This window comes from Lotus japonicus, chromosome 3 (genome assembly GCF_012489685.1).
Source record: "Lotus japonicus ecotype B-129 chromosome 3, LjGifu_v1.2".
NCBI lineage: Eukaryota > Viridiplantae > Streptophyta > Magnoliopsida > Fabales > Fabaceae > Lotus > Lotus japonicus.
This window is the reverse complement of record NC_080043.1, coordinates 88,577,841-88,589,884: the sequence shown is the minus strand read 5'-3', so window position 1 is coordinate 88,589,884 and position 12,044 is coordinate 88,577,841. Positions and strand designations below refer to the sequence as shown.

Below are 12,044 nucleotides of genomic sequence, written 5' to 3'. Positions count from 1 at the left end.
GGACGAGGGGGGCGAGATATTAATGCTTTTAAATTTTGGAATGTTTTAGGGATGAGAGATTATAAATTTTGATATAGGGATCAGTGACATGCTTAGAATTATTTGTGTCATGATCCACATATCTGCATGTGAAAGACAGGACGATGATAAAGATGCTTCACTTCACTTCACTTATTTTGTCTATGCGGTAACTGACTCCCAATGTCATACAGTTTAAAGAATCATTTTGGAAATCTAGATTAAACATGTTAAATTATTAAATTGTTATTGTACCTATCTCCACACTCAACCTCCAATAATATAATTCCACCGCGTCGAAATATCAAATCTCTATCGCATGTTATGCCTCCACCGGTCCCTATAGGTGGAAAGGGTTTTAAATTGTGATTGTAATCGCAGTTACCGTTATCATTGCACCACGGAAGTGCGAACAAATACGAATCAGTGTGACAGTCATTGTGATTGTGGTAGATGCGGACTGCAATTTAAGATCCCGCCTCTACTACCCTTGACACCCTCACACGCTTTACTTCATCTTCCAACATCTACACTAGCCCACAACACACAACCATTGTCCTAACCCCTTCACCCAACCACCTTCAACACCAAAAACTCAATCGACCCATTGTCCCCAGCCTTGTAACATCCACACTCACCCAGTCATTGCGGTTTAAGTTGGACGTGGGAGATGTGGTTTTTGGTTGATGTGGTTCTGATGGACGTCGATTACGAATGTGGTAGCTAGAGCCCAAGGAGTAGTGGGTTTGCGTCGCGAAGTCGCTGAGACAATTAAGAGAGATGTAGAGACCAATAGAGAGGACAAAGACATCGTTGCTATTCACAAAGGCGCTATCGTCTACTGTACTTGGTAAGTGTGTATGTGACTAGTATCGGGGAATATGGTTTGGTGGTGGTGGTGGCGGCAAGGGTAGTGTACGCGGTTGTGGATCTAGTAAAACTTTGTTGGTAGGGTTTAGAGTCCTTAAGTTTGGATTCAACCAATATGGCAAGAATTATAGCACGTGACACATAATAGGGCCTTAATACAGAATTGGTTGAGGCACTTGGGCTTATTGTGAAACAGCATGCCTTCGTTTGGGCTCTTAGACCCAATTCTCAACATTTTCGAACACCAACCCCCTTGCCGGAAACGGCGATTTTTACGGCGGCGGAGAAGCAACACGGCGGAGGGAACGAAGGAGCGTGGTATGGGGCATTACGGCGGCAAAGATGCAGGCCCCCCAAATGCGATGTGTATGGGGCATCACGGCGGTGCTATTGTCACAGTGGCGGTGCTCCGCGGCGGCGAAAAACGCTGTAACGGCGGAGGAAGAAGAAAACATAGGGAAGAGGATAAAGATAGTATCAATGTAACTTCACTGGCATACCATGAAAAGTGGCTCAGATTACACTTCACCCTCACGTTCTCACCTTCACCATTGACCATACACATTCTTCATTGTTAGCATTTCCATGCCTGCACACTCTCATTTGGACCTCACCATTCACACACACACACACACCCTTGAGCCAACTCTTCAACCTTTGATCCATAATGGGTCTGTTGAAGATTTTGGCTCAAGGGTTTGCCCACATTTTGAGGCTAAAAAGATTGGCATGCCTCCTTGGTCTGAGGATCCTAAAGACCAGGATAAGCACAACTTGTTGCAGAAATCTGAGGTTAAGTTTGTGAACCAAGTGATGGGACCGGAGAGCATTGTATTTGATCCTCTTGGTCGCGGCCCTTATGTCGGTATCGCGGATGGAAGAATCTTGTTCTGGAATGGACACTCTTGGGATAACTTTGCCTATACCTCCCCTAACAGGTCACTGTTCTATTATCTTCCTCCAACTGCTAAATACAGCATTCTATTTCCATTCTATAGTGAATGAGTGATTGCTGATAGGATTAGAAATAAGAATACACCATTTGGATTAGATAGAAAGTTGGGGACTTGGGGTATCTATCTCCCATTGTAGTGAAAAAATGATGGAGTTGCATAATTTGAACATGGGTGGAGATGAGATGACATCAAGTAGTTAAGGATAATAGGAGAACTATAGGTCATATAATTTTAAGAGATTTTGAAATAAATGATAATACTTAATACATGAAAGAGCATTATCTGGTTGTTTGATTCATGTAGTCAGCTTCAGCTAATGGGGTAATGCTTGGCTATTGTTGCTGTTGTATTTTATTTTTTTCTTAGACTTTGTTGTACTTTTAGGTTGTCTTATGGAGATGCACACTTAACATGGTAGACTTATTTGGTGTTAAAAATACTATGAGCTTGAAAAAATTGAAGTTTGTAATTATAGAAACTGCACATAATTTTTGGCTGTGTCTAATAGAAATATAAAATAAAAGATGTTATATTTCTACCATCTTTCTAGTCTCTATATTTCTAGATCATTAGGTCATTACTACAAATCTACAATCAGGGAATGCAGTTGTGCTGAAGGGGCAATCTAGTCACCTAGGTTAGTAAGAATTCATTGAATTGTAGGGAGACTTCATGAGATCTTATCCAAAAATGAGTTTGGAAACATATCATTAATTTCAATTAGCTATGATCTGGTGATTAACTCTTGGAGGAAATGGTAAGATAAGATTTTAAGGATGAAAACAGTAAATAATTAAACAGCCTATCTCAAATCCACCATGTCTACATTATAGATTAATATGATAATTGAGACTCTGAACATTCTAATAGAGTTATGAACAGCAGCAGGAAGTTTTATCTTGACCCTGATTTTCTACTCTATACTTCATATTCTATCATACTGTTGCTAGATGCTGCTTCCTTGTGACATAATTAATAGACTTTTCATATTATTGTCTCATCCTTTTAAAAGTTTGAGTTTGAGTACAAATCTCAAAAGAATGTTTTGTTCCTACTGAATTTAAAGTTTTGGACGAACAGAATTGTCACCAAATGTTGACTGTTTCCCTCATCTATGATGTGGCTATATATGTTTGCAATATCATGTTATTAAATGGTAATGATTTTTCTTCTATCTCCATTTTAAACGTAGGTCAGCAATATGTAATCCTTTAGCATCTGCGACACCGCTTAGTTATGTGAGGACTGAGCATATCTGTGGAAGGCCTTTGGGACTCAGATTTCACGAGAAAACAGGTGATCTGTACGTTGCAGATGCATATTTTGGCCTACATATAGCTATCTTGAGCTTATTTCTATAAGCTTCTCAAATAAGCTTATGAAATAGATAAGTTCTTAATTATACCATATTACCATTTACCCAAGACACCCTAACTTATATATCCTCTTTGCTTAAGCAAGCTTTTTGTTTCCATGGGATTCTTCGGTTGTGAGGGTCTTAAGCCCACTGAGCATCCCAACAAGATGTAGCTAGCTACTCAGGTTTTATGCCTGAAAAGTTATTGCCTGAGATCTGAAACTTAGAATTCCAAAATCCTCTGATATTCTATTGTTTCATCTGTCTTGGGTAGGTTCTGACATAATTTGTGTACAGGAACTTCCTTCAGTTGGTATTTTCAGGGGATGACACTGGCAAGGTTTTGAAATACAATCCTGCCACTAAGGAAACCTCTGTTCTTCTGAGGAACATTCAATTTCCAAATGGAATTTCGTTAAGCAAGGATGGCTCCTTCTTTGTCTTTTGTGAAGCAGGCTACTGGCAGGTGAATCTAAGAATCACATAGCATTTAGCAGCTTTCAACTTTTTATGAATGCAAGATTCCCTTTGTGGAGAAATTCTTAGTGCTCTTGGAGTGGGAGAAATATCTTTCTTTGAACTATTGAATGTGTTTCCCCACCAGACTATATATATTTTAACTAAGGATGGCAAGAGATTTATTTCTCTTGCTCCGGCCGAAGGCAGCTAAGAATGTCTCTTCTATATGCGGTGTCTTTTCTAGTTACTTGTATCTGACCATGGGTTATGCTAGAGTCTGCATAAGGTTACCATTTCCCTTGTTCTTATTTACCCTTTTATGTCATTTCTTATTCTGTAGGCTGCGTAAATACTGGCTGAAAGGAGAGAAGGCTGGGACTTCAGAGATCTTAGCCATCTTACCTGGATCTCCAGACAATGTGAGAGTCAATGAAAATGGTGATTTTTGGGTGGCTCTTCATTGTAGGAGGAGTACGTATGCATACTTTAACAGTCATCATCCGAAGATAAGAAAAGCTATACTCAAGCTTCCTATACCAGCAAAGTTTCATTACCAGCTTCAAGTAGGAGGCTGGCAACATGGAGTGATTATGAAGTATAGCCCTGAAGGTAAACTCTTGCAGATATTGGAGGATAGTGAGGGAAAAGTTGTGAGAGCTGTTAGTGAAGTGGAGGAGAAGGATGGAAAACTTTGGATGGGAAGTGCTCTCATGCCTTTTATTGCTGTTTATAACTTGGCACGAAGTAAATTAGATTCTAATGAGAAGTTATCTTCAAAAATAACTTTCATTCTCATGGTTATAAAAACTTTGCATATTTCCTTAGGAATTGATAAGTGCCAAATCTACATAATTTTCATATCATTCTTGGGCACTTATTTAGGTTAGAAATGTGAAATAGCTATCAAATTTACCCTCAATTGTGAAGATATGGTTTAGTAGAGGTCCTTGGAGAATTTAAGTATTAATTATCAAATTTTGATATAGGAATGAATTGGGAATGAAGATTGCTGCAAAGAGGCTTGAATCATAAGAAAGCATCAAAGAATAGTGCTTGGCTCAGAAGTTTGCTCAAACCATCTTGCAACAGAAGGTGTTTAGTGCTTGGCTCAAAAGTTTGCTCAAGCCATCTTGCAACAGAAGGTGTTTAATGCTTGGCTCAGGAGTTGGCTCAAGCGAACATTTGGTCGCTGGAGCGGTTGAAAGGCGGTTCCCAGTTCTTCCTTCACGTTGAAGAAAGAGTTCGCTTGAGCGAACTTTGGACCGCTTGAGCGAACAAAACTGTTATAAAAAGAACAGATCATCGTATTTTACAGGGACAGCGGAAAAATTAGGGAAAAAGACTACAGAACTCGTAGAACAAAGGTGAAGAAGATAGTTTGGACCTCTTTGATCATCCATCGACGTGGGAACGCTCGGCGGACATCACGGATCGTCATCATCTTCTTGTTTCTCTTTGTAAGCCTTAAAGCATCCATGGAAATGGATTGCTAAACCCTTTGTGTTGGGATTGGATGTAGTCTTTTAACTTGAATGTATTCACTTTGATTTCCATTTATAAATTCATGTTTCTATGTGATGATTTCTGTGATCTATCTTGATCTTAATGGTAGTTTTAGAGTGATCAACTAGAACTTGATGTTAGATTTGATAAATTGGTGGAAACTGGTTCATTGAATCTGATATAGATGAGATCACCTATTGAATCTAAGGCCTAGGAATAGGGTTAGCTCAATAGTTAGATAACACCTAAGTTTAATGCTACTGCTTTCTTAATTATTCAAGGAATTGATGATTAGTTAGTAAGTTGCTGATCTCTTTCATGAGGGAACTATGAAAAAGATAAGATGTGGTGTGATGGAATCGAACATAGGACATGGTTTGTTTATGGAATCATAAGAATACTAAAGAGTTAATTGATGAACTCCAATTCCAACCGTTTTCTCCGCTTGTTTACAAATCGTTTATTACTGCTTTCTCTTAATCTTGCAACATAGCGCAAAACAATCAACTAAACATTTCTTGACTCTTTGCTTAAGTGATTTAGCTAGAGAACGACATTGTATTCCAATTCCCTGAGGACGATAAAAACCCTTTGTTATACTACGATTGAATCTTGAAGGATTCAAAAGTGGTTCAGTAAAATCATTCAACAGGAATAGAAACATGACAAAACATGTGTTTTAAACTTTTTGGGTATCCAACGTACTCGAGAATTCAAAAATTGTACCAAACATGAGAATGTAACATCCCTAACCTTACTTTCTTGAGAAAGTCTTAAGATCCCTTCTACCAAATGCATATTCACTACATACAATAATGACTAAGTCTCTTGCTACTAGTGTTCGTACTAAAGGGTAAACGTTATTGTTGAGAAAAATACATTTTGATTCAGACGGTACGATAGAGCGGAGAAACACGAATACACCTATTGATAATTGCTATCAACTGTTGCTGTGTACTCTCGCACACCGTAAAATCGCGGCACACTCCGCACACACTTTGCACACTAGCACACTTAGGGTTAGAGACCTTATCTATTTATATGACACTACTAACTCTAGTATTACAGGATAAAATAATCTAAATTCATAAGATAAGATAGAATCTTATCTATACTCATAAGATAAGATAGAGTCCCTTTAAATCCCTATCACAATCTCCTTTTATGAAATTCAAATAACTGATAAGATAACGACTTAATCCCAACCGTTATTAAAGAGTAGACGGTTGACCATAATTTGGTGATGATGCAATCAACAAGTTCCCCTTCAGTTGGTTGATGCAAGACGATGCACTTGACCTCAGCCTCAGCCTTATTCTACTCAACGTGTGCTCTTATGCTGAGTGAGTATGACTCTTGAGTCTTGAGTCTCCTGCGAAACGGGTAGATACTAGATAACACACGCTTTATGTCTCACCTACCCAACTTTCTAAGTTGATTTCTTTATTTTTTGCAGCTTTGGAAATAACGTTGTAAGTTGAATATAATGCAACGAAACAAATCAAACGACCGCACGTTCAGTCTTCCTCTTGTAACAAAAAAAAAACAAAGACCACAAATTCTGACATTCTTCATTACTATAATAACTACCACAACAACAACGAGCCTAACTGGTAAGTGGTAACTACTTTCAGCTTACCTTATATTTCGACCTCAACAACATTATTCACTTCACTTCCGTGTTTGATGATGACTCTGGCTCGAGGCTTCGCCATTGTCTTCCTCTTGTTCGCTCTATACTGTGGTCTGGACCCTTTTCAGCACAGTCCCATTGCCAGCTTCCCTGATTTTGAGGCCAAGAAGGTTGTCATGCCGCCATGGTCTGAGGTTCCAACAAACCAGGACAAGGAGAATTTGTTGCAGAATTCGGAGGTTAAGTTTCTGAACCAAGTGCAGGGACCTGAGAGCATTGCCTTCGACCCTCTTGGTCGTGGCCCTTATACTGGTCTGGCTGATGGAAGAATTGTGTTCTGGAATGGACAGTCTTGGGTTGACTTTGCTTACACCTCCCCTAACAGGTCAATGTTCTATTCTCTTCCTTTAAATGCAAATTACATCATTTTTTTATTTCAATTATTGCTGTGTTGTTACAATTCTTGAGTGATTGCTGATAGGATTAGGATTAGGAATAGGAATTCAACTATTAAATAGAAAGTTGGGGTTTGATGAAAAAAGGGCAAATTGCACTGACACCCCTGAGGTTTATCATTCTTGCACTGACATCGTCTCTATTATTTAACAAGACACTAACAACCCTTATTTTATTGCGAACATTGTACTAACCTTCCCTGAGGTTTATCATTATTGCATTGACCTCCCCTCGGATTTATCATTATAACACTCTCTACCCTTCTATTCTAAATGATATATGGTAGGGTTTAATAATTTGAACATGTGTTGAGACAAACCGTGTAAGCATCAGAGTCAATAGTTAGGGATAAAAGCAGAACAAGGAAAACTACAGGTATGACCATTATAAGAGATTTGCAAGTAAATGATGTATATATGGACTTAATACTTGAAAGAGTATTATGTGGTTGTTTGATTCATGTAGTGAGCCTCTTCTAATTGGGAAAGGCTTCGTTATTGTCGCTGTTGTATTTTATGGAGATGGACACATATGTTTTGTACTTATTTGTTGTTAAAAATGCTGCGTGCAGGTAAAAATTGAGGCTTGTTATAGACTGTACATAGTTATTGGCTGTGTCTAAGAAATAAAAAGTAAAAGATATTCTATTCATACCATCTTTCTAGTCTCTACATTTATAGACCATCACTACAATCAGGGAATGCAGCTGTGCAGGAAGTGCAATCTAATCAGTAGTCATGTAGGTTGGTAAGAATTCATTGAACTTGGGGAGAGTTCTTGGGATCTTAACCAAAAATTACTTTTGAGGCATTTCATTAGTTTCAATTAGAAATTATCTGGTGAGTGGTGACTAATTCTTTGAGCAAATGGTAAGATGTTAACAGAAGTTACAGAACTATGAATACCAGCAATATTCTTCAAGTCCCTATTTGAAATGTTGACCCTGATTCTCCACTCTAAACTTCATATTCTGTCTGCCATTGTGAGATGCTGCTTCCTTGTGATATGACTAACAGACCTTATACATTATCGTCTCGTCCTTTCAAAAGGTTTGAGCATAAATCATTAAAGACGGTTTCGTGGCTACTGAATTCAAAATTTTGGACCAATAGAATTGTTACTAAATGTTACTTTTTTCTTCATTTATGATGTGGCTATATATGTTTGCTATTTCTTGTAATTAAATAGTAATCATTCTTCATCTGTCACTATTATAAGTACAGGTCAGAACTATGTAATCCTTTAGCATCTGCGACACCATTTAGTTATATGAGGACTGAGCATATCTGTGGAAGGCCTTTGGGACTCAGATTTGACAAGAAAACAGGTGATCTGTACATTGCAGATGCATATTTTGGGCTGCTGAAGGTAGGGCCTGAGGGTGGTTTAGCAACATCTCTTGTAACTGAGGTTGAAGGGGTGCCACTGAGGTTTACTAACGATGTTGACGTCGATACAGAAGGGAATGTTTATTTTACAGAGAGCAGTGCTATTTATCAGAGAAGGTATAACTTTGTCTTTAATTTTTAGATGCCAAGATTGCATTATACAATGTACCACAACTGAGAAAACTGATTATATTGGCATACATCAAACTATAAAAGAGAGGGACAATGTATTACTATTATATAATACTATATTAAAGTTGTGACATCTTATGTTTCTTTCCATAACACAGACAATAAAGAAATTACATGCTGTTGTTTGTGCTACTAATACAATTCTACAACTTGAGAAGTTGCTTCAATGCTCTGAGACTGGATAAGCAAGTAGCAATAATAATTGAGTTTTTTATGTCATTTTTGTATTGGTAGTTAGAGCAAGAGTGTAACAAAAAAAGAGTAACACACTGAGAAATTTGTGGGAACAGTATGCAAGGGACCTCATAACCTTTAGATGGCACCTGACCTGCATGTTAGGTTTGTTGGAAGGACTTCTGTTGTGCAAGATGTATTATTGTGGACAATGGGTCAGCTGGGATGAGTATGAGCATTTAGTATTGAGGGTGCGTTTGGCAGATGTTTGGTTAAGCATTTATGTATTAGCTTACTTAAGCTTATATTATTGCATAAATACTTATGTAGGTGTTTGGTTAAGCTTGTAAAAATAACTCATCACATACCTACAATCTCTTTTTAGTTTATTTTGATGAGCTTCTCATATTGACTTATAAATAAGTGTTTCTACCTACATATAGCTAAAATCATGAGCTTATTTATATAATTTTCTCAAATAAGCTAATAAGTTAACGCTTATATGATAAGTGCTTATCGATATAAGTGCTTAATTAAACTGTCCCATTGCACCCTAACACCTGTCTCCTCTTTGCTTAAGCAAGCCTTTTGTTTGCATGGGATTCTTTGGTTGTGAGGGTGTTAAGCCCATTGAGCATCCCAACAGGATGCAGCTACTCATGTTTTATGTCCTAAAGATCTGAAACTTGGAATTCTGAAATACTGATATTCTGTTGTTTCATCTATCGTGGGTTGGTTCTAACATAATTTATATACAGGAACTTCGTTCAGCTGGTACTTTCAGGGGACGACACTGGCAAGGTTGTGAAATATGATCCTACCACTAAGGAAACCACTGTTCTTCTGAGGAACATTCAATTCCCAAATGGCATTTCCTTAAGCAAGGATGGTTCCTTCTTTGTCTTCTGTGAAGGGCTTGTTGGCAGGTGAATCTAACAATCACATAGCAGCTTTCCACTTTTTATATATATGCTAGAGGCCCTTTGAGGAGAAATTCTTAGTGATCTTAAAGGAAGAGAAATATCTTGTTTTGTGCTGTTGAAGGTGTTGACCACTTGACTATATCAATGATATAGTTGAAATGGTACGCGTATGATATGACACATAGCAAGAGATTTCTCTTGCTCCAGAGGCAGCTAAGAGTTTCTCCCCTTTGTGTAGTGCCTGTATCTTAGCATGCGTTAAGTTAGAGTCTGCATAAAGATACCATTTTCACTGTTGTTATTTACTCATAGTCGATATTGACAGATCTTTCTTCATTGCAAATTGTTGAAATTCACTTTATTGGTTGTTCTTGGCTGATACCAATTAAGCAACACTAGCAGTAAATTTTTCTTCTTTAGCAAACAGTCTTTGTCTAAACTCATTTCAATGTAAGAGTTACCCTTTTATTCATTTCTTATTCTGTAGGCTACGTAAATACTGGCTGAAAGGAGAGAAGGCTGGAACTTCAGAGATCTTAGCCGTCATACCTGGAGCTCCTGACAATGTGAGAGTCAATGAAAATGGTGATTTTTGGGTGGCTGTTCATTGTAGAAGGAGCTCGTACGCATACCTCGGCGGTCTCTATCCAAAGATAAGGAAAGCCATACTCAAGCTTCCTATATCAACAAAGTATCAATACCTGCTTCAAATAGGAGGGTGGCAACATGCGGCGATTGTCAAGTATAGCCCTGAAGGTAAAGTCTTGCAGATATTGGAGGATAGTCAGGGGAAAGTGGTTAGAGCTGTGAGTGAAGTGGAGGAGAAGGATGGTAAACTTTGGATAGGAAGTGTTCTCATGCCTTTTATTGCTGTTTATAACTTGGAATGAAGCAGATTAGATTCTTCTCCCACCAAGCTCTTTTGAAATCACAGTTGAAGAAGTTGATTGATGCTTCAGCATTGTCAGTGATGGTCATGGACATTCAATTTCCAGTTGAAACCCTGAGTTGATTTTTGCTTCCACATTGCCATTGCTAAACGCTGGTGGTGCTCATCAATCATCATTTTTTTAGTTTTTACATAGCATTAAGAGTGAACACAATAAGGTGTTGCTTGCTTGACGAAAATACTTTTTAATTTAAATTGATTTCTAAAGTAGTGAAATTGTGAACAAATTGACATGAACTTCTAACCAAGTTGATAATATTGAAAATTAAAAATTTCGAGAAGTAAAATAGTATAAATGATACTCTTAAAAGCCACATTATGTATTATTTGAGATTAGATAATAATGATGATTTCATTATGAAAACAAAATGAAAAAAAAAAATTATGGAAGGACAAAAGAAAAATGAGTAAAAGAAAGAATTATGATTTCTTCACACCTCATTTTGAGGTGGAATGAGGTGGAGGAGGAGAGAGATAGGAAGAAAAGAAAAAGTATGAGAGAGAAAGTATGAGATGTGATAGATGATAAGAGGAAAGAGATAGAAACAAAAATAGGTGGAAATGAAGTGTTTAAAAGATGAGGTGTGTATATATCATTACTCGTAAAAGAAACCGTATAAAGTATGGGAATGAAAATTCGATAACCAAAGAAAATGAATTTGAATTTATATCCACCTTTACGTGCCTGTTTGCTTTTCCATTGACTCGAAGTGAAAGTACTTTGGTTCCACCCGAACTCAAAGAATTTCATTGGGAAAGTGTCTAAGAATTTGGGATTCCTACATTGCATTGCATGACAACCTAAGTGATACCAACCCAAAAACAAACATGCACTTCATATTTTTAAATTTTATTAGTTATTATGAAATATATTTCAATTCCATGCTTTTGGTTTGATAAATATTTTATTTACATCGAAAATATAAATTGCACCCGCAAGTAATCGATCTCTGAACCTCTCCCTACCCAACCTATATGTCCTCCAGCTCCTACCACTTGGGCTATCATTCTTTTTATTCTTTTTATTTTTGTCTAGCTGGGCATAGCACTAGTGACATGTCAGGAGGTGAGAAGAAAACCAACTAAGATTTTAGTGCCTACAAAGAAAATATATATGTTTGTATGATTTGTTAGTTATGTTATCAACATCAATAGTTAAAACGAGA

The 12,044-nt window shown here is 37.5% G+C and overlaps 2 protein-coding genes and 1 long non-coding RNA gene across 4 annotated transcripts; all 3 read left to right on the top strand.

Moving 5' to 3' along the window:
* Positions 1 to 1,089: 1,089 nt before the first annotated feature.
* On the top strand, positions 1,090 to 5,228 carry LOC130747076 (protein STRICTOSIDINE SYNTHASE-LIKE 3-like). Of its 2 annotated transcripts, XR_009022313.1 has the most exons (4): positions 1,090 to 1,826; positions 3,037 to 3,140; positions 3,499 to 3,667; positions 4,001 to 4,140. XR_009022313.1 is itself a non-coding variant. In XM_057599894.1 (3 exons), the coding sequence occupies exons 1-3, from the start codon at positions 3,627 to 3,629 to the stop codon at positions 4,661 to 4,663; spliced, it is 327 nt and encodes a 108-aa protein (XP_057455877.1). In that variant the 5' UTR covers positions 3,501 to 3,626; the 3' UTR covers positions 4,664 to 5,228. The 2 variants fall into 2 exon arrangements, 1 of the variants encoding a protein (XP_057455877.1); XM_057599894.1 differs by lacking the exons at positions 1,090 to 1,826; positions 3,037 to 3,140 and adding an exon at positions 4,647 to 5,228 and having other exon boundaries at positions 3,501 to 3,667; positions 4,001 to 4,269.
* A 1,409-nt stretch (positions 5,229 to 6,637) lies between these two features.
* LOC130747069 (protein STRICTOSIDINE SYNTHASE-LIKE 3-like) lies at positions 6,638 to 11,105 on the top strand. The gene is made up of 4 exons (XM_057599888.1): positions 6,638 to 7,181; positions 8,476 to 8,757; positions 9,765 to 9,932; positions 10,417 to 11,105. The coding sequence occupies exons 1-4, from the start codon at positions 6,850 to 6,852 to the stop codon at positions 10,817 to 10,819; spliced, it is 1,185 nt and encodes a 394-aa protein (XP_057455871.1). The 5' UTR covers positions 6,638 to 6,849; the 3' UTR covers positions 10,820 to 11,105.
* Positions 7,188 to 8,271, top strand: LOC130747074 (uncharacterized). The gene is made up of 2 exons (XR_009022312.1): positions 7,188 to 7,627; positions 7,824 to 8,271. It is a non-coding gene; the product is annotated as an uncharacterized LOC130747074 (long non-coding RNA).
* Positions 11,106 to 12,044: the final 939 nt, after the last annotated feature.